This window comes from Barbatula barbatula (genome assembly GCF_947034865.1).
Source record: "Barbatula barbatula genome assembly, chromosome: 25".
Lineage (NCBI taxonomy): Eukaryota > Metazoa > Chordata > Actinopteri > Cypriniformes > Nemacheilidae > Barbatula > Barbatula barbatula.
Genome location: NC_136788.1, coordinates 4,361,864 through 4,388,779, shown reverse-complemented (window position 1 = coordinate 4,388,779; position 26,916 = coordinate 4,361,864). Strand labels below are relative to the sequence as shown.

At 40.6% G+C, this 26,916-nt stretch overlaps 6 protein-coding genes across 6 annotated transcripts; 1 reads left to right on the top strand and 5 right to left on the bottom strand.

Moving 5' to 3' along the window:
* Positions 1–11,598: 11,598 nt before the first annotated feature.
* On the bottom strand, positions 11,599–11,973 carry LOC306890526 (histone H2B-like; the record flags this gene model as incomplete). Its single annotated transcript, XM_079450318.1, has 1 exon — positions 11,599–11,973. One exon carries the CDS (start codon positions 11,971–11,973, stop codon positions 11,599–11,601), a length of 375 nt encoding a protein of 124 aa, XP_079306444.1.
* A 323-nt stretch (positions 11,974–12,296) lies between these two features.
* LOC306890530 (histone H4) lies at positions 12,297–13,037 on the bottom strand. Its single transcript, XM_079450322.1, has one exon. The coding sequence runs from the start codon at positions 13,030–13,032 to the stop codon at positions 12,721–12,723; it is 312 nt and encodes a 103-aa protein (XP_079306448.1). The 5' UTR covers positions 13,033–13,037; the 3' UTR covers positions 12,297–12,720.
* A 1,979-nt stretch (positions 13,038–15,016) lies between these two features.
* LOC306890518 (histone H3.2) lies at positions 15,017–15,427 on the bottom strand (the record flags this gene model as incomplete). Its single annotated transcript, XM_079450310.1, has 1 exon — positions 15,017–15,427. One exon carries the CDS (start codon positions 15,425–15,427, stop codon positions 15,017–15,019), a length of 411 nt encoding a protein of 136 aa, XP_079306436.1.
* Positions 15,428–16,030: 603 nt separating this feature from the next.
* Positions 16,031–16,417, bottom strand: LOC306890523 (histone H2A-like; the record flags this gene model as incomplete). Its single annotated transcript, XM_079450315.1, has 1 exon — positions 16,031–16,417. The coding sequence occupies one exon, from the start codon at positions 16,415–16,417 to the stop codon at positions 16,031–16,033; it is 387 nt and encodes a 128-aa protein (XP_079306441.1).
* An 814-nt stretch (positions 16,418–17,231) lies between these two features.
* On the bottom strand, positions 17,232–17,870 carry LOC306890513 (histone H1-like; the record flags this gene model as incomplete). The annotated part of the gene is made up of 1 exon (XM_079450305.1): positions 17,232–17,870. The coding sequence occupies one exon, from the start codon at positions 17,868–17,870 to the stop codon at positions 17,232–17,234; it is 639 nt and encodes a 212-aa protein (XP_079306431.1).
* Positions 17,871–22,967: 5,097 nt separating this feature from the next.
* Positions 22,968–26,091, top strand: LOC306890514 (C-type lectin 1-like). Its single transcript, XM_079450306.1, has 3 exons — positions 22,968–23,024; positions 24,793–24,974; positions 25,106–26,091. The coding sequence occupies exons 1-3, from the start codon at positions 22,969–22,971 to the stop codon at positions 25,468–25,470; spliced, it is 603 nt and encodes a 200-aa protein (XP_079306432.1). The 5' UTR covers position 22,968; the 3' UTR covers positions 25,471–26,091.
* The last annotated feature ends 825 nt before the right edge of the window (positions 26,092–26,916 follow it).

Below are 26,916 nucleotides of genomic sequence, written 5' to 3'. Positions count from 1 at the left end.
TCAAAGTACGACAGCTTGAAATTGCAAAATATTGCGCAATAACACAGAAAACTTAAAATAACGGATTTCCTGTTCGGTTTAGGGATATGCCCCAAGAGGCTTTTCTTCATGATCCGGGGTGTTACACGTGTCTACCAAGTTTGGTGCATGTACCTTTTGCGGATCGGTCTGGGCAGTTCTAGGTGGCGCTAGAGAGCCATTTTGCCACGCCTAGTTTTAAAACCCATATCAAACGCCAAGTTCTGCAACGTCTGATGCGCGTGCTTCGTATTGTGAGTTTTAGAGCATGTTTAGGCCTTCAAATTATCGATCAAAGCGGCATCAGAATAATAATAATAATAATAATAATAATAATAATAATAATAATAATAAACAACACAGAAACAATAGGGCTCTGCACTGCAGAGCAAGCCGGTGGCTTGCTCTTTCGTGCTCGGGCCCTAATAAACAACACAGAAACAATAGGGCTCTGCACTGCAGAGCAAGCCGGTGGCTTGCTCTTTCGTGCTCGGGCCCTAATAAAATTGGAAGGACAAGATATAACAGTGGAACCCTCCACATTGGGCTCTGGGTCTCAGATGTTTCTCACAGGAGCCCTCACCAGAACTAAGTCCCCACCGAAAATTCAACCCTATTTAAACACATGGGCTAAACCATTTGCTAATTGCAGGGGTCTTAGTTCAGTAAATCAACTCTATAAAAATACATAATATACACAAACCAAACCCCACATACATGGAATCACATGCAACAAAGCAAATAGTAACAATAAACACAAGAATGAACTCTAACAGAGAAGTTTAAATGAACAATCCCCACCAATAGGGTACTACGAACTACATTTCCCATAATGCCTGACCAAGGATATAATGGTGATCAGGAAATGCTGCCCCCTTTAATAGCCAACCTTTGTTCCATGCTGCAGCCACAGAACCAGGCGGGACCACGGGTAAGATACCTAATTGTTTAAACTATTTAATAACTATCTCAATAAAGAATATTAACCCCGTATCTGTGTAGTGATTTATTTAAACACTAGTGTGCACTCTAGTACTGGACTATGTTGTCCTGCTAGCAGGTATTCAATGCGCGCATACAGACAACATGCAACTTACACAATACTTTTGGATGAATTGTTAACATTTTTTTTTTTTGAATAAACACACAGAAACCAAATAGTAAAGGCAAAAACCCAATTTCTCCTAAAAAAATAATATATAAAGGAAACTTTGATCAATTGACCTAAATAAGTATGGCCTTAGCCATCACAACGTGTAAGAACTCGAGCAGCTGCATTTTTTACCAGTTGGAGTTTTTGTAATAGTCCTGCAGGGCAACCACCTAATAGTGCATTACAGTAATCTAGTCTTGATGTCATAAAGGCATGAATAAGGTTCTCTGCATCTGATGGTGACAGCATGACGTAGTTTAGATATATTTTTAAGATGGAAAAACGCAATTATACAGGTGTTGGCGACCTGGTCCTCAAATGGCAGAGTGCTATTGGATATAAAGCCAAGATTCTTAGCTGAAGATGAGGGTTTTATGGAAGATCCATCAATAGTAAAGCAGTATTCTTGGTTGTTACGTATGGCGGTTTTCGGTCCAATAAGTAACACTTACTTCAGTTAAGTTATAAAAAATTGCTACTCATCTACGTTATTATATTGACTATGCATTCCACTATTCGATGGAATTGCTGTGTTTCATGAGACTTTGAGAAAATATAAAGTTGCGTTTCATCAGCATAACAGTGAAAGCTTACTCCGCGTCGCTTTATTATATCTCCTAGAGGTAGCAGGTATAATGCGAAGAGCATAGGCCCTAAGACTGAGCCCTGTGGTACACCGTACTGGACTTGCGATTTGCGTGATACCTCATTGTTTAATAATAATAATAATAAATTGAATTTACAAAGCGATTCTCAAAGTCGCTTTACAAGAAGATACAACAAATGGGGCATGGGGCTATGGTAAAGAGATTGGTCTTGAGGCGGGACTGGAAGATGGTAAGTGACTCAGAAGTGCGAATGTCATAGGGGAGGGTGTTCCAGAGCCTGGGAGCTGCCCTAAAGAATGCTCTGTCCCCAAAACTGCGGAGTTTGGACTTTTGGATGGAGAGGAGACTGGCTGAGGTGGATTTGAGGGACCGTTAGGGTTGGTATAGGGAGAGGAGGTCAGCGAGATATGTGGGGGCCAGATGGTGAAGGGCTTTGTAGGTGAGGACCAGGATTTTGTAGGTGATCTGGTGGGAGATGGGAAGCCAGTGGAGTTGTTTAAGGACTGGAGTGATGTGATGCCAAGATTTGGAGCGGGTAATGAGTCGGGCGGCTGAGTTCTGGACCAGTTGATGTGGGTAGAGCTGATGCCGAGGAGAAGTGAGTTGCAGTAGTCCAGACCGGAGGAGATAAAGGCATGAATGATCTCTTTCGGCAGCTGGGAGTGTGAGAGAGGGTCTGATTTTGGCGATGTTGCGGAGGTGAAAGAAGGAGGTTTTAACGACTTGCCGGATGTGAGGCTCAAGAGAGAGGGTGGAGTCAAAGATCACGCCAAGGTTGCGGGCCTGGGGAGATGGGAAGACAATGGGTGCCGTCGATGGTGAGAGTGGGGTTATTGGTTTTGCTGAGTGTGGATTTGGAGCCCATGAGGAGGAATTCCGTTTTATCACTGTTGAGTTTGAGAAAGTTGTGTTGCATCCAAGTTTTAACAGCTGATAGACAGGAATTAATGTGAGAGAGGGGAGGATTGTGGGGGATTTGGTGCTGAGATAGATCTAAATGTCATCGGCATAGCAGTGGAAGTCCACGCTGAAGTGGCAGAGTATCTGACCAAGAGGGAGGATGTAGATGAGGAGGGGGGCGAGTACGGAGCCTTGGGGAATGCCTTGGGTGACTGTGGCTATGGAAGAGGTGTGGTTATGGAGAGAGATGAAGTGGGATCTGTTGGATAGGTAGGAATGGAGCCAGCTCCACTATTCATCAGCAAAAAAAAACTGCTTGCCACAGCTAAACATATTAACGCACATTATGTATTAACATACATACAGCTAATCTCCAAGTGCCCATTTGCCAAATAACATATAAATATTGAATTTGTTTAAGACTTTGAATGATTTAGCCCGCGACTGACTAATAGTGTGTTCACACCACATGTGAATAAAGCTTTATAAAGAGTGAGTGATTTACATGTTAAGTACATGCAAAGACGCGATGACCTACTTGTGATGCGATTCACGCGAATGAAGTTGAAAAATCTGAACTTTGCTCCCTTCACTATCATATGCTAACATTATCCTCCTATAACCTATATTCAGTAGGCCTACATTTACGTTAATTCAGACTGTTGATAAATATTACTTACATCGCCATTAGTATATGAACAAATAACATCTTTAAGAGATAATATATGAACAATATTTTTTATGGGCAAATAAAGTACAGGACAGGTATAAAATAAATGAGCCACATTTTCCTCCTGCTTATTACAAAAAGAACATGTATTACCAATATCTGTAAATTTAGATAAAATAAATTGTAAGGGTAAATTTTGTGAAGAATTTTAAAGTGCACTTCATTAACTTTGTTATTGATACAGAATTTATATGGAAACAACCAAGCCAATTTCCAATAAATATCTAGGATCTGAGCATTCCAAAATTATGATATCACAAAGACACAGCTGACATGCGGAATGCCCTTTGGGACAGCATTTGTCTCCGAGTATCCAACACAAAAAAAAGAAAACTGAACAAAAAGAAAAATGCCAAACTCCGTGAAGAGAGCCTCTCGCGAGTGTTGCGCTAGACAGCCATGTTCGCACTCCCTACCACACCATGCCGTCTGCCATTTTATCCCGTTTCCAGCGGAACCTACATAGGACGCACTTAGCAGTGACGTCACCCCATTAAACAAGGGCTGAGTACAACCCACTACATACACCCCCACATAAAGTTTCACTTTCCCGGTGAATATTAAATTATTCCTCCTACTGCCATGATCTAAAATGTAATAAGGGGAGAATTCACCGTAGCATCACTAGAACCCGAACCCTGAGATACATATTGAGGAAGTCTGAAAGGGTTCGAATGAAGCCCAGCAGAAGAGCGAGTTGTACGTCTCGCTGAGGCAACAATAATATAATCTCCTTAATTATAAAATGGAACTGGCACATTATCTGCATGTGCTATCAAACGTCTCTCTAATGAAGATGGATTTTGACTCCCTCTCTCCCTGACATCACCTCTATGCCCCAAAACACTGGGCTGGGGAACAACTATTTCGACTACCAACCCATAATTTCCCTCCCTTGCTTCTTCCTCTACCCCTTCTGCACTTGATAAGAGTCCCGGGGCTAATGAATTCCATCCACATGCAGCAGGAATGGGTTTCAACTCAGACCTATGGAGGCATTAAGAAGACTCCACCCTGTCTTGTTGTTGTACCTCGTAAACGTTAGCAAGGCCATCCTTATATTCTACCACCTCATACATAAAAGAAGCCCATGCTTCTTGAATCTTATTCCTACCCAATGGGTGACTCCTACAGTAAACTAAAAGTACTTGGAGCAAGTATATGTACACCACTCTCTGAGTTCACTCCTTGAAACGGGCCCTCTCCTCCAAACACTTACGTGCACTCTCGTATGCAATAGATGGTCCCTGTGTTGCAATATCCAGTCACTTCCAGTCCCTTACACTAACTCTTCACCCACAGCGCCCAATAAAAAACAATCTACATCTGTGGCTTCTGCCCAAACATGAGTTCGTAGGGTGAGTGCTGTGTAGATTGGTGAATGGGGGTATTATATATATATATATATATATATATATTATAACAACAATTTTGGAAGAAACTGCGGCCACTTCCCTTTCTGTTCTGGTGCAAGGTCATCAACAAATCATGCCACGTGCGGTTGAACCGTTCACACTGCCCATTCCCTTCAGGATGATATGGTGTAGTGCGACTTTTCTGAATGCCGTAAAGACAACATAGATTTTTAAACAACTCTCTTTCAAGAGAGCAGCCTTGATCCGAATGTATGCACTTAGGTACACCAGAGAAACACCAAAGAAAACCACCTTTCGACTAATACTTTAGCCACTGTCTTCGCTCTCTGATCTGACATAGCAAATGCTTGAGTGAGCTTAGAGAACACATCCGTAACCACCAACAGAATTTCCTGACCATTGCTAGCTTGTTCCATAAGTGTGACATCAATAGCAATGATTTCTAAAGGTCTCAAGGCAGAACTTCCCATATAAGTGCGAAATTTAGGCTGTATAGCCCTCGCCAGTACACACCGCTCTTAATCGTTGCACCAGGTCTTCATATCCATCCACATCCTTGGCAAATAGCCACTCCCTCTAAGCAGCTGTATGGTTCGCTCAACACCCTGGTGGACATGGTTGTTATGTACATTATTTAATGCCTCCACACGCAGAACACTGGGAAGCAGCACTTGTAAGAGAGATTCGCTGGGGGGTGGAAGCTAGATTTATCGATACAATACGCCCTGGTTCTCCCAGATGCATTCCCACTGCTTAACTAGCCCCTTGAACCATTCAGGACCCTGAACCACTTAGCTTAGAAGGTATGGTTCCCTTTCTCCAAAAAAGTGAAGATACCAGATTTCAAAATCAAAGAGCGCAAGCTGGGAAGCCCAGCGCTTGTTCTACAGCTGCCAACTTCACAGTCTGTAAATTGATCAAGGGGTTGTTGTCGCTGTATACGATAAACTTATTTCCCATTAGATACTCTCTTAACTTCTAGGTTACTGACCACTTCAATGCCAGTAGTTTGACATATTACTTGCAAATGCTATGGGCCTAGTCCTACCCTCTTGGCCTTGAGACAACACTCCCCCAGACCTCCATGACTTACGTCAATTTCCAAAATGAAAGGTTTTGCAAATCCTTCAACAAATTAATAAAACCTAAATAGGACCGAACTTCTTTTAGGTTATCAGGTCTTGGCCACTGTGAAACGGTGCTAACCTTTTCAGGGTCAGTAGCCACACCCTCTGCAGAAATTATATGGCCCAGATATTTCACCTCAGTCTGGAAAAAAAATATTTTTTGCAACTTCAACTTCAGATTATGTTTCTGGAGACGACTCAACGCAAATTCGCATCGCTCCAGATGCTGTTGGAAAGAAGTTGAAAAAACAACTATGTCATCGAGACATAAAAGCAACGCATAGAACCTCTGGTCACCAAATATCCTTTCCATGAGGTGTTGAAATGTACTTGGTGCATTGCACAACCCAAAGGGAATTCTGGAAAACAGCCGAAAGGTTGTGCAAAACTCAATCTTCTCCTGATCTCCACTGGCTACTGGAACCTGATTATAACCACTAGCTAGATCTAAAGTGCTAAATAACCTAGCTCCTCCCAGAGCATCCAGGGATCCAGGCATCTTTCCGAGTTCTTGAATTCAATACTGTACAATCTACATACAGCCGAATCGCACCATCCTTCTTCTGAACGACTAAAATTGGAGAGGCATATGAACTAGAGCACTGTTTGAACCACAGCTACATGCTCTTCCATGGAAACTTGCATATTAAACTCTACATGCATTGTCGATTGTACCTAAGCCAAATGAAATTCACCAAGAAAAGCTTTAGGCCGAATTCACCCATCCTGCATACTCACATTTACAACAGTCACTTCTAGCCTCCCCGAGAGCAAGAAAGATGATGATATAATCAAATCGCAGGGCAGTTGGCAATTCTCTAATGGCAAAGGTTACAGCAAACCTGAGGAAAATGCAGATCCGAGATCGTTACAAAATGTAGCTGGAACAAACTTCAACATACCAGCTGCAACCAAAACAGCAGGCCCAGGACGAATCCGACCTACCCGCCCAGTCTCCTGGACTCGGTCAAGCTGTCTACACTCCGCCAAAGGGGTCTTTGATTCTTACTCCTGGAGTCTGAAACAAGGAGTCTCCATGCTGTACAAACAGTTCATGATAGCACTGATTAATAATATTCATCCCCAGTAACCCAGAGAGTCGACCATCTGCATTCTTTACTACTAAGATTCCCATCCTTGGAAGCAGTCTATAGAGAACTTGAACTTCTTCCTCTAAATAGCCCAAATACGGGATAGCAAGGTCATTAGCTGCCTTTAACTTTAACCAATTACATAAATGTAACTCTGTTCCCAAAGCACGGGAGCGGTCTCGCCTCTCCTTATGTTAGAGAATGTCCAAAATCTCTGCGAATGCGGCAAAATCTCATCCTCTGCACGCCATGGCGTTAATCTGCTATGGGACTGTCTGGCGATGCCCAGAGGAGACAGGTTCGGTGAGTGTGACGGGCCTTGGCGGTCCGTGGCAAAACTGCGATGGAGTTATGCCCACCGGGACTCCCATATCACCGGCTTTTTAGCCGCTGTCGAGCAGGAAGCAAACGTGGCCGTGTCAAAAGAACATGGCCAGCCGTGACCACAATAGCGTTACCACGAACGCTACTTCAGCATGCTGGAGACCCAGACATGTGACATAGGTATCGTGCCTGTCTGGCTCGAGGATGGTGTGGTCGTACCCCAGACTACAGTGGCGAGACATGCCTGGTGACATGTGCACCCTGCAGGAGAATTTACTCTTTTAGAATTATGCTCTTTGAAGAAACCTCCGACCAGCTACTCAAACGCCCAGGGGAATCACAAACGCCAGGGCAGGTTCCGCTGCTCTGTGTCGTAGATCAAGTAGGAAGAAACGAAGATAGCTCAGCATAAGCCTTGCAGGTTCCGAAGAATAAAAAGGCTAATGAATGGGCATGCCATCTTCCCTTTTATACCTGTATGTACGGGGCAGAGTCTGCCGTGCCGTCCCATTTTCCAGATTCATTGGCCTTTTCAAAGTAGAATCGGAGATGATAGGTTCTCAAGTCAAATACCATTCTGTCAGTCTCGACACAACGTCGAGAGACCAACAGAGAGGTAGACCTACACAAGACTTAGGACAACCATAGTTTTCTAATAGAATGGAGAAAATCTTTTCGGCAGCTTCTTTCTCTCCAGGAGTCCTAAACTTGATCTCTGCCTTCGCCTCCCCTTTCAACAAATCAACAACAAAGAAATCTTGTTCGGGATCTGACATTTTACGTAGGTTCAAAGAACTACGCACCTTCTTGTCGAAGAAGAATGATACAAAACCAACACACTGAAATCAAGAACAGTAAGCTTAGAAGCATATCCTTCTCCAAACTGTTCGGTTGTTGTTATTGTTTTCTTACTTTTAGCTCGGACTGTTTGCAATGGCGAAAACACTTCCTCAATCATTAATTTGCAGTAGGTCTGTAAATGATGCGACTCAGCGCTGCCCTCTCACGATCTGGTAGAGCACACATACTCATTTGTATTGCGCATGTGTTGAACTTGGACGTCCGCACTGAATCCGTGATGAGTATGCGCAGGAAGCTGTGCGGACGCGTTTGTGCGCGAGATGGACGCGGAATGTCAAGTATGCCACAGCCTTTAGACGTGTCATGCTCAGATAGTATAAGGCAAGGTCGTCCCAAGGGGGTTGCGAGGCCCTGTGCGAACTTGCTGAGCAAACTTGCTGTGCGAGGCCCTCTGGAGGAGATTTTCTAAAAAAAACTTGAAGTGAGTTTATGGCTATTCCAACAATCACAATTTCACACGCACCTGATGGACAGATAATATACGCTCTTTATTGTTAATGCTATGGATATTTTTAGCAAAATTTTGCAACAATTTAACAGCTTTAGATTAAAGAGGGTAAACCTTTACTGTACACATCCATTTGATGTATCCAGATGGTAGAGATATAACCATGTGCAGAAAACTAGGGCTGTGTATGGCCAACATCTTCACAATACATCTTCACACATCCTGATACAAGACCACGATACGATACACATCCTGATACAGTTACACTTTTTATATGCAGAAAATTGCCATTCATAACGTACCAGTTAATCTGACAAATCAATGCATAAAGTAGTTTTGAGAAATTATATAAAGTTGCAGAAGATCAAGTCTTTAAACAGGGTTTACAAACAGTCAATATGTATTGTATAGATTTCTAGATATCGGTTTTCTAGATATAATATTATAAATGTGACAGGTGCTGTATGATTTAAGGTCTTTGCTTATAACACACACATTTACTGTGGCTCTTCCTCGTCTTACTTGTCAAACACATCACTGTTTTATGAGCGAGCGGCGAAGAGGCATGTCATTACATCCCTCCAGAGTTTCAATGATTTTAAACACATCCAATAGTTTCATGTGTGTGTTGAATAAATCACTACATGACACTAACTTTCCACTTTCATGTATACTGCGAACCACAGAACATGACTTAACATTTCAGTTCAAGCGCTAAAGCCTTTTTATGACCGTTGTTTACAGATGCACAAGTGTTCTGAGTAAAACACAACTGCACTTGAGACAAAAGTTATTTAATCAAAGTCTACTAAGATAAACACAGATCACCATAATGGTGTCATCAAACCAACTTGATTTCAATAAAATATCAACTAGATCAAAACCCTGTTGATTCTCACTAAGATATTTTATGCACATATGAGATAAAGTGAAAGTGGTGACTTTAATAAGTGAAATGTTAATAGTGTTTGTGTTTAATTCTCCTCTGCTAAGATCTTTACATCAACAAGAATGAAGTCAAGTTGAGTGAATGATTATTTTTCAGGGCATCAGTCTGTGGGTCAGATCTAGGCCAGGGACCCAGCCGCTACGGAGCCCAAAAGTGAGCCAGAAGAACTTTGCTACTTGGGAAGTCAGCTGTCACTTTATTTAGACATGTTAAAGATAGATTAAATTCCTTACAACTTTCTGAACAATTCAATATTTAGGCTATATTCAAATATAATATTGTGATGTTTCAACATTTGACATTGACAAAATGCCATATGTTGACAGTTTTTTTTTACTTTAAAACCTTTTTTAGAGAAAAAACTTTGTAACGCGGCAGTTCCTAATAAGTTTTACGTGATTCAATGTAATCAAACTTATTCAATTCAAACCTTTTTATAATTGTTTTAGACCAACATTTATTACTAATCCTGCACCATGTCTTCTCGCGGCTTGATGGTAGCAACTGTATAAGTATTGATCATAGCATCAATACTTATACTTATACATTTCGCCCTTGAGTACGATGTAGGATGCACGATGGCTGATGTTATTGATGTAATGATGTCTAATTCACTGTAAAGAAATATGGAACAGTTTTAATAAAAATGCACAGGGAAATTACTAAATTCCACCCGGGTCATAAATTGCTCTCCTGAAATCAAAGTACATCCCTATGAATGAATGCAGCCTCTTCACATACAGTATCCTCTATAAAAGCACATATGACACATTTGTCACTGAGATGGTCTCATGTGTACCATGAATGACTGTATCATTGAAACTCTGGGTTTACCAAGAAAACATGCTCCCGAGTTCCAGAACGCATGGTTATCTTACCGTCAGCTAAACCCTGAACTCTCGGTTGATGGACCCAAACCTTGCTTACTCCACTGGCAGTTCAAGCTCAAACCAGTGCGCAACTTTTGCCTGGTAACATTTTGCAACATGTGCAACAGGGTTTGAGATGCGTTTTCGCTTGTTTATAATATTTTACATGTAATCTGTGCTTCCACACCCACTTGACGCTCATTTAAAGTGCAAACGACCCCTAAAGCACAGTAATGTTTCCTTGAAATGAACTGACCCTGGAACATAAGCTGCTCAGGAGCAGGTCATCTTCAGAGAGCGAGTTGGTTACTTACACCCTTAAAGTTATTTCAGTTTTTGGAAGCGAAAGTTGAGGTTATCAGCTAAATAACCCTTAAATTTACCAGGATGTCACATAACCAGGTTTCTGGAATACACCCTGGTCTGAGGATAAATCACAGACTTATAAAACAAAGAAAACCTTTAAACAAACAGCAAGAGTCTCCAACCTTGCTGCATACTGCAGTTCTAATCCCGATCAAACAGCCAATGTGTGGTGTTGCATTTCGGGGCCTGCAACCTTCTCCGGTGGCCTAGCCTCGCGGAGGATGACAGCAGAGATGTTTCTGACTTTTTATAAACAAATACGGAGCCAGTAAAAAAACAGCCCAACAATATATATAGCTTTGTGAATTGCATGTTTTTTTAAAAACGTTGTAAATTATTATTTACACATGTCAAGCCGTCACAGGCGCGCATTGAATCTCGGGACAGCCAAAGCAACGGATACATTCAACCTTAAATTATTCCATTAGGGTCACTACAACCAAACTGCACAAAATATACATTATAGGATCTTCACACGTGTATTTTAATTCCCCATTACAGTTTATAAACAGGGAAAAAAATCGTAGGCCTACGTTTTTCCCGTTTTCTAGAAGCAACGCAACAATAAAGCTTGGTTCCCTATTTTGGATTTCTAATTCAATAAGGAAAATCAGTTGACCGCCATGTACACGAACCCATACTAAACATTACTCAAATAGATTAGAAATTGTACGAAATGAACATGAGTTGCGATTTTTAGAAATGTTAGGCTCCTTTATATCGATAAAGTGGGTGGCTCTTAAAAGAGCCTTTGTGGTGTTGAGTTTCGAGCGGGAGTTTATTTAGAGCTTGTGTACTTCGTCACGGCCTTTGTTCCCTCAGACACGGCGTGTTTAGCCAGCTCACCGGGCAACAGCAGACGAACGGCGGTCTGGATCTCTCTGGATGTGATGGTGGAGCGCTTGTTGTAGTGAGCGAGACGTGAAGCTTCACCGCCGATGCGCTCAAAGATGTCGTTGACGAAAGAGTTCATGATGCCCATCGCCTTTGAGGAAATACCGGTGTCCGGGTGAACCTGCTTCAGGACTTTGTACACGTAGATGGCGTAACTCTCCTTCCTGGACTTTCTGCGCTTCTTGCCTCCTTTTGCTGCGGTCTTGATGACGGCCTTCTTCGATCCCTTTTTAGGGGCAGACTTCGCTGGTTCAGGCATGCTTCCTATTATTCAAATCAAACTACAACCGAGTGAGGTTTTGAGACTGAGCACCAGTATTTATACTCTGCCCATGCACATTTTCAGACACAGTGGTCTCTCATTCTGATTGCTTGACTTGATTCGACAACGAACAATAATTGATTTTATTGGATGAACGGACCTCTAAAAGAGCCAATCAAAGTATTTAAAACAGTAGCCACGCCCATCGCATCACGTTTGAAAACACCCCTTTTTAACTCATTGTTTTGCAATATAACTGATAAGAGCTTTTTACTGAGAAAATAAGTCAACGAACTGATAGATTTCAAAATTTGATATTTTTATGATACAATTTAAGCGTTTATCAAGTGAAAACGTAGAGAAGAAAAGTGTGTTAACATTCACAAAGAGTACATTTTTAAGATGGTGGATATCGGATATTTAGCCTGCATAGGAGGTGATGTAGTCAGATATAGTCATCATTTCAGGCAGTACTAACAAATATTAGTACTAACTTAATTTGTATAAATCAAGGTTGTTAAATCTTAATATGGTTCGATAATGTAAATTTACGATAACATATTTGACAAAGCTATACGCGTTGAAATGCTTTCTTAGCACTCCAATATAGAAACACCCGGTACCGCCTTATCAACATGGGTAGCAATTGACGACACAAGCAAAACCGCGAGCAAACATCGACTCTTTGTTTGAGAACATGGGTGGCTCTTAAAAGAGCCGTTGAGTTTGTCGAACAGACGAGTCTTAACCTCCGAAACCGTAAAGAGTGCGTCCCTGACGCTTCAGCGCATAAACGACGTCCATCGCAGTGACGGTCTTTCTCTTGGCGTGTTCGGTGTAGGTAACCGCGTCTCGGATAACATTCTCCAGGAACACCTTCAGCACACCTCGAGTCTCCTCGTAGATCAGACCGGATATACGCTTAACACCACCACGACGAGCGAGACGACGGATGGCGGGTTTTGTGATTCCCTGGATGTTATCGCGCAAAACTTTGCGATGACGTTTAGCTCCTCCTTTCCCAAGCCCTTTACCGCCTTTACCTCTACCAGACATGATTGCAATACAGTGTGTTCAACTGCTACGACACAGTACTTTAGTTTGGCTTACAGAACCTAGTGGAGACACGCAGAAACGAAGGCGGAGCCGATAACGTTTTTACATAGACAAAAGGCTTATTTGAGATGAGCAAGATCTGCGCAGAACCAATCACCGGTGATCACCGCGAGATGCATGCCGGTTAGAAAAGTGTCCGAGTTACGTCAGCCTTTCTCTGATGTCACGCTGACGTTTGCCAAAAGACTCTCGCGACGGGGAGGCGGCTGTCAGTACACGATCCGTTCTGAGCATGCGCGTAATTACGTATTAGAAAACGTCATGGTTTTCCTACACTATTCGTACCGTGACGCAGGTGAAGAAACATTTGGCGGCACAACTGACGGCAAATTTTTTGTTTTGTAGACTAACCGTTCACGGCGAGTCTGTTTTTATGTTTTTAAATGTTGCTTACGTTACCATGATTACGATGTGTTTATGTGGTTGTCAATCCAAAATAATAGAGATTTTCTCCACATTTTAAGATTAAGATTACCCATCTATTTATTTATATCTACATGCAAACTAAACAAAAACAAAACACGCCTAGTGAAGTTAAGAATTAGGACATGCGTTTATTTTATATTTCTCTTAATTAGAATTCTTCCTTGTTGTAATTTTCATTTTATTCTATTGTATGTTTGTGTGATTTAATAAATGAATGAATTTATTTTATTTCGAGCAATATATAATGACACATAACAAAGGTAATAAAGGACATTTTGATTAGTCTGTCCAACTACTCAAATTCATCATACTTTAACATCACAGTTCTAACTGTTGCCCGAAAGGAGTGGATAGAAGTCAAACTTACTTAAATCCATTCCGGTTACAATTCACAGGAAAAGCAACAAAAAACGACATATCTAAATGGACTGTTTAGCCATTATGCCTTATCTTTGTGTGGTTTTATCTGAGAAGTGTCAAGGTCTTAAAACAAGGAAAGAAATTCTGAAGAATGTTTGCTACAATATAGCTTTGACTTGCAAAATACTATGGACGTGAAACGGTGGCAGAAACCTGCTTGTTATTAAATATGACAAACATTTGTTATGACCTCTGTCTCTCAAAAGCAACTTGCTATTTGCTACACAATATTTAACACTACATTCTGTGATTATTATTATAACCATCTTCATGGAAAAACAGTGTTTTTTCGGTTACATCCACTTCGTCTACGATAAAAAACGCAAACGCGGTCTCCTCCATTGTTCACGTTTGCAAGCGACAAAACAGCGAGATTCACGAAGTGTCCGACTTCAAATGTCTTTGTTGACCCCTCCCCTTACTGCAGCCGCCTAATCTCGCCTACTTTTCAGGCGAGGCAAGGCGCATTTTAAACAAGCCGTTGCGAGACTCTCGCGAGAACGTAAAGAGTGTGTTAAGGTTCACAATTTCCGCAATTTGTAGGGAAGAATGTTCTTTCATTTCGAACTCACACGTGATTAACCAAGAGAAACTCACAGACACGTCTCATTTTAAACCAGGATTATACCATTAATCGCTTGTTAAAGGTGTTTTAGTAGATTACTGGAGTGCAATCTGAGGCCAAACAATGACACTTATATATTTTAAGATATTTCTGAGCAAGTTATATTAGGTTAAGACCAGTCACACAGCCTATATATCTGCAGTGGCGGTGTAAACACTTCGCTCGAGATTAAAGGTGTATTAGAAATGCTGTTTACCGATCATCATTTGCCCTCTCGGGTTTTGCGCATCTGTGCGACATTCTTTCCTTACGGAAAATTCGAAAGACGGTCGGCACAATGTACCGTTTACTTTCATTGTATAAAACAAAATTCTAACATTGATTTTGCATCCACTTATAAACATGACAGCATTACTGCAAAATATACTATTCAAAGGAAAGGGTCTCGTTCAGTTGAATTGAAGTGGCTCTTAAAAGAGCCTTTGGATTGATGTGGGTGACGTAGGCAGGAGTTTAAGCGCGTTCACCACGGATGCGGCGGGCCAGCTGAATGTCTTTGGGCATGATGGTGACTCTCTTGGCGTGGATGGCACACAGGTTTGTGTCCTCAAAAAGCCCGACCAAATAAGCCTCGCTGGCCTCCTGCAGGGCCATGACGGCGGAGCTCTGGAAGCGCAGATCGGTCTTGAAGTCCTGAGCGATTTCTCTCACCAGACGCTGGAAAGGCAGCTTGCGAATCAGCAGCTCGGTGGACTTCTGATAGCGGCGGATTTCTCTCAGCGCCACTGTACCGGGCCTGTAACGATGAGGCTTCTTCACGCCGCCGGTGGCTGGTGCGCTCTTACGGGCGGCTTTAGTAGCGAGCTGCTTTCTCGGGGCTTTGCCACCGGTAGATTTACGAGCGGTTTGCTTAGTTCTCGCCATGACTTCAGTCTCAAGTGTTCTTCGTCAAACGCAGAAATGAAATGAAAGTTTTTACTCTGCTGCCGTTTATAAAGACTTGTTGCCCACATGAGCTCAGAGGGTGGCAACAGAGCACTGGGACGTGATTGGATAATGTGGTACGCAGACAACTGGCCAATGGCTGTGCGTTTCCCGTTTGTTTCAAACGAGCAGCATGAGCTTCAGGGTTCCCGCTCGAAACCTTTTGTTTACACTTGTCGCATTAAATCCTCTGATGTTTACTTGTGATGAACTCAAGACTTTACGGATTAATTACATATTTGCATTATAAAAGATTTGTTTTGTTTATATTTACTTCATGTCATTGTGTGTGGAATTAAGGGTAACTGTAATAAAACAATAAATGAAAGACACGTATAACTTTAGATTTTGAAACACCCCGACCATTTACTACCAAACTCAAAATAGTGAAGATCCGTCTTAAACAGAACCTGGTTATTAAACACGTGAGCAATGTTTATCTGCCTCGCTCCATATTTATTCATCTATTGAGAATAAAATCGCTCTCTTTTGGTTAAGTGGGTGGCTCTTAAAAGAGCCTTTGTTGTTTCGGGAAAAAGTCGTTTACTTGGTTTTAGCGGGCTTGTCGGTCTTCTTGGGCAGTAACACCGCCTGGATGTTGGGCAACACACCACCCTGAGCGATGGTCACGCCGCCCAGAAGTCTGTTCAACTCCTCGTCGTTACGCACCGCCAGCTGCAGATGGCGAGGAATGATTCTGCTCTTCTTGTTGTCCCGAGCGGCGTTTCCAGCCAACTCCAGGATCTCAGCGGTCAGATACTCGAGTACAGCGGCGAGATACACTGGAGCTCCGGCACCGACACGTTGTGCGTAGTTACCTTTGCGAAGAAGCCTGTGAACACGACCAACGGGAAACTGAAGACCCGCTCTGGAAGACCTAGTCTTGGCCTTCGCTCTAGATTTGCCTCCGGTTTTACCTCTTCCGCTCATGTTTGGATAAGCCGCAAAGTTCTAGATAAAGGGGAAAGATTTTATCGAAGAATGAGGCACCACTTGCTGCTTGCAGGTTTTATACGTATTTTTCGTTCGCCTATTGGTTGAAGTCTGTGAAAAATTCTAACCAATCACTGAACTTCCCTCCAAATGTAAAACCCCGCCCATTTCTTCCATTCTGCCTGTATTGTTCAAATTTGACCACGTTGCCTTTCGCCACTTTACAGCGCATATTCACATTAATCTTTGGAATCTATTGGAAAACAATAGTATGACCAAAAAATTCAATTGAAGACTGGTTCCACAATTTCGAAATCACGTTGTGTGTATTCTAATTAATTTCAATGAAACTGCAGTTGATTTGTTTTTATTTAAGTTGTAATAACTCAAAAAACACAGCTTACTAAAACAACTGTAGAATATATATATATATTTCTTTTAAAAACGGATTTATCTAATTTTGGAACCATACTCTTCTAATTTACAGACAACACAACACAGTTGTTGCGCTGATTATATATTTACAATTATGCACTACGCAGACGGATTTGTTTCTGTGTGAGCAAAACCCCCGGGATCGAACCCACGGTCTTGCCGTTGCTAGCGCCATGCTATAAACTCTGAGCCACAGAAAAGCTATTAAGAAAGCTTTTATGAATAAAAATGCTGGCGATCATAATTAATCTGAACCAGATTTCTCATCGTATTCATTTGTTTAGTATAAAACCATGATAATATCACTGAAACGCTGCTCTTTAGTGGGCTGGTGGGTGGCTCTTAAAAGAGCCTTTTTATAAGGAAAGTATGGACTTTACTTCTTTTTCGGGGCGGCCTTCTTGGGTTTAGCTGCTTTGGGCTTTGTCGCCTTTGGTTTAGCAGCCTTGGCTTTCTTGGGGCTTTTAGCAGCTTTCTTGGGACTCTTTGCCACTTTTTTTGGAGCCGACGGCTTTGTTGCCTTCTTGGGGCTCTTCGTTGTCTTTTTAGCGGCGGCAGCGGCTGGCTTCTTCGCCTTCACAGGAGATTTCTTTGCGGCGGTCTTCTTTGCCGGTGCAGCCTTAGGTTTCTTGGCAGCAGCAGCGGGCTTCTTGGCTGCGGGCTTCTTCGCTTTAGCAGCGGCTTTCGTCGCGGGCTTCTTTGTCTCGGCTTGTTTCTTGTTGAGTTTGAATGATCCTGAAGCGCCGGTTCCTTTGACCTGGACCAGAGTTTCTTTAGTCACCAGACTCTTGATGGCGATCTTGACGCGGGAGTTGTTCTTCTCCACGTCGTAGCCGCCGGCCGCGAGAGCTTTCTTCAGGGCGGCGAGAGACACGCCGCTCCTCTCCTTGGAAGCAGACACGGCTTTGACGATGAGTTCGCCCACGCTTGGTCCGGCGGTCTTGGCTTTAGCAGCAGATTTCTTCTTGGGTGATTTGGCCGGCGGCGCGGCGGCAGCTGGAGCGGTTTCTGTCATTCTTCTCTTCGGATCAGTGATGTCACACAATCTGTAGTAGATCAGGAGCGATGAGCGACCGAGCGCGGCGCTGCAGTGTTATACAGCACATGAGAACCGTACAGACTCAACTGGACAGTTCAGCGTCTGTGTGCTTCCAGGAGCCGTTGACTCGTGTGTTTTCTCCTCTAACATTTACAACAAAACCGGACTCATAAAGCCCGTGTGTGCGATAAAAACAATGTGAACACCGAGCTGAGGCGCAGAGCTCCGTCTGGAAGCTAAATGACACGCTGATTAAATGTTTCATTTGTCACTTTACGGTCAAATCTTCGAGCAGCGCGAGTTACTGGATGAAGCCGCGAAGGTTTTTCTTGTTATTTTTGTGTTGAATATTTGGTGAAAATCTTTCTCGCGTCTTCTGTGTGTTTAACAGGCGCCTGAAAATCACTCGAATGATAAAAACATCATTGAGAGTCTCGTGAAGTCTTATTTATAGGAGTTATTGTGGCCGTGTTGAAGCACACGCGCCACCCAGAGGCTTCCTGTCCGTCTTTAACAGATCCACCTTGTACATTAATTTGCTAATGACTTTAGGATTAAATGATTTGATGTTTACAGCACAATCAATAATTAAAGGTAGACTATGGCAACTGCAATGTATATTTGCTCTCTTGTGTGTGTATCTATAATTCGCACAAGATTTCAAGTAATGTTGTGGAGAAAAGTTGTGTAACATTCAAGGCCCGGGAAACATTCTTACAAGCTTTGGGTTTAGGAAAAGAAAGACAAATAGTTTTTGAATCACACACATTTGAAACAAAAATCAAGTTAAGTCAACCCAGACCTTCAAATTTGTTATAGCCTATGTGAAGATGACGACAATAACAGTGTAGGCAATCCAATTTGGTATAATACCGCTTTAAAATAACATAAACAACACTAATATTCTAATGTGTGATGTGCCTTGACATGTGATAACATAGTTGCTATACACAGGCAGTCGTATAAAAATATAACTTTCTGAAAGTAAAAGAAATCAGTTTAAAGGAGCCATTCTTTCGCGTTTTTTTAGGCTGTTATTATTTTTTTGGGTGTTTAACAATGGATGTTCATGTTTCAAATAAAAACGCTTTATATTTCACATTTTCTTGTCTGTTGTTAACCGCTGTCCCTCTTCTCACAATTTGACTGGATTCACTCCTTTCGAAATGCTCTGATTGCTAAAGCTGACCCAGTTTGTAGGGATTGGTTCCCCACCTAGAGCATGAGTCTGAAGATGTCCCACCCATACCATATCGACGAGCTTCCACTTCTCAGGTTGTTGTGATTGGTCGGTCCCCTCTCCAGTGCACGTGTATTCATTAGATAGGGCTTTTAGCAATAAACATTATTAATGGCGTCCACTTCACTTCATCAGTTATAATATATTCATCAAGTCTGCTAGTACATGTGCAAACATCAATCCTTGATGGAAGATATACAATTACGACACATGAACACACAAGACAGAGTAACAGCAGATTCACGAGAGAAACACACAAGATCAAAGGTAAGAACAAGTTAGCATTTTTATTCTCATTAAAACTATACTCTTGACATGACAGTGTTTCATGAGGATTGTGAATTATTGTCAGCAGTCTGTTTAGTTACTTCTAAAAAAACAACTTTTTTCAAAATTTGGTTCGATATATAAACATTTGACATTTAGCTACTGTCACACGTTTTAAAATATAACAAAATGCCTTAATATAACAAATATTCATATTCATTTACCAATAAAAGAAGTTAATTATGTTGGTCAGTTCATCTTTATATAAGCTGACTGTCACTAAAATCACAAAACAAGCCCTGAAACGGTGATCAGGACACTGACTAAGTAAGAGGATCGTGCCTTCTGACGGGGTGAGCAGATTACACGTAACATTATGGTTTACATTGTATATACAATCATGAAATAATTGTTAATCTGAAAAATAATCTTTAATAAAGAATCAAAATGACCACTGCAGCAGGTGGTGAAAACAGCCCAGCGCATCACAGGGACTACACTTTCTCCCATTGAGGACATCCAAAAGAAACGCTGTCTGCGTTGAGCTTGCAGCATTCTCAAGGACTCCTCTCAACCCGCTCATAGACTGTTTACTCTCCTGCCTTCTGGTAGGCGCTTCCGGTGCCTCCGGACAAGAACCAGCAGACTAAGAAACAGCTTTTTTCCCAGAGCTGTTTCATTATTGAACTCTGCCCCCCACTGATTCCACTACCTCTCATATCTTTAACTTCAATGCTGCTACAACATTGTTTACATTGCACTACAGGGCTGCATGCATGACTGAACTGTACACACCAGTACTTCATGTTATCTGCTCTACCGGACTGTTTACACACACACAGCATCATTTGCACTCTACTGCTCACTTGCACACCAGGAATATTTAACTGAATGCTCATTTGCACTAATGGACCACTTTCCTAACTGCACTAACTTATCTACTGCACTGTAACTCTATTAACTGCATCTACTCATCTATTGCACTGTAACTTCAATAACTGCATTAACTAATCTACTGCACTGTAACTCTATTAACTGCATCTACTCATCTATTGCACGGTAACTTCAATAACTGCATTAACTAATCTACTGCACTGTAACCTTATTAACTGCATCTACTCATCTATTGCACTGTAACTTCAATAACTGCATTAACTAATCTACTGCACGGTAACTCTATTAACTGCATCCACTCATCTATTGCACTGTAACTTCAATAACTGCATTAACTAATCAACTGCACTGTAACTCTATTAACTGCATCTACTCATCTATTGCACTGTAACTTCAATAACTGCATTAACTAATCTACTGCACTGTAACCTTATTAACTGCATCTACTCATCTATTGCACTGTAACTTCAATAACTGCATTAACTAATCAACTGCACTGTAACTCTATTAACTGCATCTACTCATCTATTGCACTGTAACTTCAATAACTGCATTAACTAAGCTACTGCACTGTAATTCTATTAACTGCATCTACTCATCTATTGCACTGTAACTTCAATAACTGCATTAACTAATCAACTGCACTGTAACTCTATTAACTGCATCTACTCATCTATTGCACGGTAACTTCAATAACTGCATTAACTAAGCTACTGCACTGTAACTCTATTAACTGCATCTACTCATCTATTGCACGGTAACTTCAATAACTGCATTAACTAAGCTACTGCACTGTAACTCTATTAACTGCATCTACTCATCTATTGCACGGTAACTTCAATAACTGCATTAACTAAGCTACTGCACTGTAACTCTATTAACTGCATCTACTCATCTATTGCACTGTAACTTCAATAACTGCATTAACTAATCAACTGCACTGTAACTCTATTAACTGCATCTACTCATCTATTGCACTGTAACTTCAATAACTGCATTAACTAATCTACTGCACTGTAACCTTATTAACTGCATCTACTCATCTATTGCACTGTAACTTCAATAACTGCATTAACTAATCAACTGCACTGTAACTCTATTAACTGCATCTACTCATCTATTGCACTGTAACTTCAATAACTGCATTAACTAAGCTACTGCACTGTAATTCTATTAACTGCATCTACTCATCTATTGCACTGTAACTTCAATAACTGCATTAACTAATCAACTGCACTGTAACTCTATTAACTGCATCTACTCATCTATTGCACGGTAACTTCAATAACTGCATTAACTAAGCTACTGCACTGTAACTCTATTAACTGCATCTACTCATCTATTGCACGGTAACTTCAATAACTGCATTAACTAAGCTACTGCACTGTAACTCTATTAACTGCATCTACTCATCTATTGCACGGTAACTTCAATAACTGCATTAACTAAGCTACTGCTCTGTAACCTATAAACTGCATTAACTCATCTTCTGGACTGCAACCTATTAACTGCATTAACTCGTATACTCCACCGTAACTTTAATAACTGCATTAACTCATCCACTGCACTGTAACTTCAACAACTGCATTAACTCACCTATTGCACTAAAACTTTAATAGCCAATGTCAATAATTTATGCATACCTAAGTCACGTGCACTATTTTAGTCTAAATTATTATCTGTTCATATCCACCTGTACATTAATGTTCATAGTATATACCCACTGTCATATTTTCATAGAACATACCTACTGTAAAATATTTTTATAATCCATGCCCACTGTATTATATTCTCTCATATTGTATTCTGTATTTATTCTAACTGTATATCCTGCACTTGCTAATTGCACTTCTGGTTAGACCTAAACTACATTTCGTTACACTGTACTTGTATATGTGTAATGACAATAAAGTTTAATCTAATCTTGAATCTAATCTAAAAAAGTTGTCTTGTTTTGATAAAATGTTTTCTGTTATACAGACACAATTGTCTTTATAGAAAATTAATTTACTAGTCATATTCTGAAACTGGGATACTGAATACTGAAATCTTTACTCATAAGGTGTGTCATTTTGTATCTGTTTCATTTTTCAATGTTTAATAAAAAGGCATTGAGCTTGTGTCAAGGTTAAAGGAGTCCAAATCTCAGTGCCAGCAGTTCATGACTGAAGGGCCCTTGAGCAAGGCACCTTACCCCTGATTGGTAAGTAATGTGCCACTGTGAAAAAAAACTACTTCTAAGTTGCTTTGGATAAAAGTGTCTGCCAAATGAATAAACGTAATTCCAGATAGGAATTAATATGTTGCAAAGAAATGAAATGTCAAGCTTAGTGAAGACATGATAGAAAATCAATACATCACGACGTGACCTTTCAGTAGGAGGGTTAGGGTAATAATAGGAGATGCTAATAATAATAGCAATATAACTGTATAATACAGCATTGAAATAACAAAAATAAAATATTTCCATTCTGGGTTCCACATCATAGGCAAATAAGGCACGGACTGACATATCCTCATTGCCATCTTTCAGTGACATCATCACAGTAATAATACACAACAGTAATGTTTGTTGACATTACACAAATCATAGGGAAATTAAATGTGAAAATAACTTTCTAAAGAAATGAACACATGACGTGAGGTGCTGAAGAGCAGATAGCATCATGACACATGAAAACACAGACAGAGAAACAGCAGATTCAGGAGAGAAACACACAAGATCAAAGGTAAGAACAACTTATAATAAAATAACACTTTATCACACTCTTTCAGGCTTGTAAATGAATGTCAGCATAAATTAAATTCTTAGTAAATCATTCTTAAAAAGAAAATGGAGAGATACACTGAGTGATGGAAACATTGACATTTAACTTCAGTGTTGTTTAAAATGCTATGAAGAGTTATAAAATATGACAAAAGACAGACACTAAACAAGCCTTGATATAATATAAAAAGATTTATACAGTACAACGTAAAGTAGATTTTCTTTCTGAACTGTGTTTATTTGGGTGAGTTAAAAAAAACGTAAAGCAGAGGAGCCTTGAATCATCCTAAAGGAAATACATGTAAGATAATCTTTTACATCCATTCTCTGCATGCCTGCACGTTATAAAGTTGTGCTGTGAGCTAAAGATTATTAAAGGTGTGTTTTGTAAGATATGTTTTGTTTGTGTTGGCATTAGAAAAGAGAGAGAGTGAAATATTGCAGTACTTTCAGTCAAGATGACCTTCAGAATTCTGTCTGAAAGTGTTTGTTATCTGTGGGTATTTACAGGGAATAAATGAGACTGGAAGAGCATAACTGACTAATCAGAATCAAGCATTCTAGAGAGTCATGTAATAAGCTATACAATTCATTTTCAAATTAAAAACATTTATACTGTATATTCTGAGATTTGTATGTATTTGACCCTTAGAAATGGTCGAAACTCTATATTTCAGATTTCTTCTCATTGGTGAGTGTGTTACTGGTTTAAAGTTGTATAATAATTATTAGATAGTTACATTATATAGTATTATATAGTTATTGGTGTTGACTCTGTTTAATAAAGAATCAAACACTGTCTTTCATAGCTCTTGGCTCATTATGTGAATGCATTCAGCGACAGTATTACTATATAAACACGACGATGAACTGGACTGAAGCTCGGAGATACTGCAGAGAGACGTACACAGATCTGGCCACAGTCAACAACATGAACGACATGAACAAGCTGATGAAGACTGTGAATTAAAATAAGAATGTCTGGATTGGACTGAAAAATACAAGTGTTTGTAAATGGAAGTGGTCTTTGGGTGGCCCTGCGAACTATACAAACTGGAAAAATGAAAGAAATGACGAAGGAAATTGTGTTACGGCCCATAACCAGTTTGGCTAGTTCAACCAAAACTAGTAAATAAAGAAAGGAAATAGGCCGAACATATGAGAAACACCACTCCTTATTGAGTTCAAAATCACCTCCAGTTTTAATTAACGAACGTGACATTCAACACAGACAAATATAACAATTCAAAAGGTTTGTCTAACGAATTAATAAACAAAAGAATAACAGTTCACGGGTAGGGAACTAAAAAAAACAGATTCCCTAACTACACCTGTTCTCTGGGAAAAAGATATTACCTACCTCCTGAATAAAGTATTAAACATGTGAGTCTTCCGGGCAACTGCTTACCTCGCTCCATACTAAATGAATAAAAATGTGAACTAAACAAAGAAAACCCTTACCCGTTACTGCTAATTTACAACAAAGACAACCTTATCAAATTTCCAAACAGAATAGAACCAAAACAATAACTAATCCAAGGCGGCGCTGGGAGAAACGCCCGAGAGCAATGGAAGGGAGAAACCGAGAGACCGAGAGCGCCATTACAGAGTAACAGCCCTTTTATATCCGGAATCCCGAAGACGCAATTAGCTCCCATCACGTGCGACATTCCCGCAGCTCCTGCGGTCATTAATAACACTGAGACTTCTTTCTTGATTGGTCTGTTCAGCCACTCGTGGGAGTGGTCAGATAAAAGTGACTTCGCCTTCACATACTGGAAGTCTGGTGAACCCAATGCTGGAGGTAATTTTTCATTTTGTACGGAGGTCATACTGGAAGAAACAAATGGACAAGAAGGACTATGGAATGATTTGGGCTGCCATCATTCTCTTACCTTTGTTTGTCATGAAGGTGAGTAATAAAAGTCTTTAATGAACAGTTTCACTGTTAGATTGGTCTCAGTTCATCTACAGCATGTTCCTGTATGTTTGTTCTGGCTGTTTTGATGCTCAGTATCAGATGGTGGTTTGTTCTGTGTGCAGATAAGCTGATATTGATCAAACAGAATCTGAGTTGGACTGAAGCTCTGATACACTGCAGACAGAATCACGTTGATCTGGTTTCAGTTGATTCAGATGAGATTCAGAAAAGGCTGAAGGCAGTGGTTCAACATGCGTCTACTGCTGAGGTCTGGCTAGGGTTACGTCACTCCTGCACACTGGACATTTGGTTCTGGGTGAATGGAGAGATTGTGTGTTATGAGAAGTGGGCTGAAGGGAATGAAACAGAAGTGAAGAACTGTGAAACTGTGATGAGATCTGGAGCGGTTCAGTCTGGAGGAGATCGGCGCTGGATCAGCCGTCCTGAAACTGAGAGACGCAACTTCATCTGTATGCAGCAGATATGATGAAGAATGAAATCACACAGTGTGTGTGTGTGTGTGTGTGTGTGTTTGTGTGTCACTTGTTGGAATACACAACAGCTTAAAGGCAGATTAAATGTGCATTGTGCCATCTAAAGCAACATTAATGTATACTGGATGTGCACGCAGACACATTTTTCTTCACAAATGGTTATCACATCTTATTGTATGTACTGAATAATGTATTTTTTATGTGAGTGGGCAACAGGTTATCACATTTACTCATCAGATGTAAATTTTTGTTCTGAAATATAACATTTCTGTAAAGAATACAAAAAGAGGTGGAGATGTTTGTTTAGTCACCGTTCAATTAAAAATTATATGCTGATTTTCTTACAAAGCATATTAACCATTTAGCTTTTTGAATTATTCTTGTGTCTACATATAACTTTTTATTTTTACATTATTTTGTATATATTTAAAAACAATGATACATTTGTATTATTTTTTTACCCTACAACAGATCAATTTGATTTTGGTATAGAAATTGTAAGTATGATTATCCATTAACATCGTTTTTGTATATTCTTATAGGTTAGTCAGACAAACTGTTTATGAGTGATTATATTGCAGTTTTTGCATTAATAAATCTTCACATTGTCTCTTAGCAGCATAAAAAAGAAACGTTTATTTAAACAGGAAATAAACAGAAAGCGAAGTAAAAAGATCAACTTTGCTGGTGGTGCTGACAGGTTTGCAGCTGGATATATCTCGCTACGCGACAAAACTCTTCTACGCCGGTGACTCATATAAACTTCTGATTGGTCATTATACGTTCATGCGCTGTCTGTGATTGGTTGTGATTCTCAGTGCTATGAATACGGGAATACATATTTGACGCGTCCGATCCCGGTGCCATCGTAATGCTGTAACGAACCCGTTTCGTTCTTCTTCACATTTCATTTCCCTCGTCGTTAATTGCATAAAGTCAGACGAGAAAAATAAATGTTTTGAGTCTCATGGGGACGTGAGAGTCCTGGTTTACATGACGCTATTCAGGCAGTTTGAGCATGTAATGTAACAGCTCATTTACCAGCAACAGCAACGCAGTTCTCTGCTCGTCTAAATATTAACTGCCATTATATTTGCTTTATAATTCAGCGCGTCCGTAAACCTCAAAGGTAGCGAAGTGAATGAGCTAAGACTTGTACCCCAAAAAAGGGAAAACAGAATAATATCTGGACCTCACTTGAATATGGCATTAATTAAGTGGATTGGCTGTTATGTGGTGTGGACACAGGGTGGACGCACGGCAACTCCGTTCACTGCAATGGAACAGTATTTTCACAGCAACGGTGGTGCACAGATCGTGATGTATCTTTCTCAATGGCTCTGGGTGGAGACTGGGTGGTCAAAGCTTCTTATAAGGTGGGGAAAGCCCACCCTGGCTCCCCCCGTGGATCGGGCCTGGTGGTATCATAGGTCAGTGGT

Excerpts from the sequence above, each read along its gene's own strand:
- LOC306890530 (XM_079450322.1), bottom strand. The coding sequence starts at position 13,032 with ATGTCTGGTAGAGGTAAAGGCGGTAAAGGGCTTGGGAAAGGAGGAGCT.
- LOC306890514 (XM_079450306.1), top strand. The coding sequence starts at position 22,969 with ATGAAAACACAGACAGAGAAACAGCAGATTCAGGAGAGAAACACACAA. Across the intron at positions 23,025-24,792 it reads AGAAACACACAAGATCAAAG|CCACTCGTGGGAGTGGTCAG; the intron begins GTAAGAACAACT and ends TGGTCTGTTCAG. Across the intron at positions 24,975-25,105 it reads TACCTTTGTTTGTCATGAAG|ATAAGCTGATATTGATCAAA; the intron begins GTGAGTAATAAA and ends TTCTGTGTGCAG.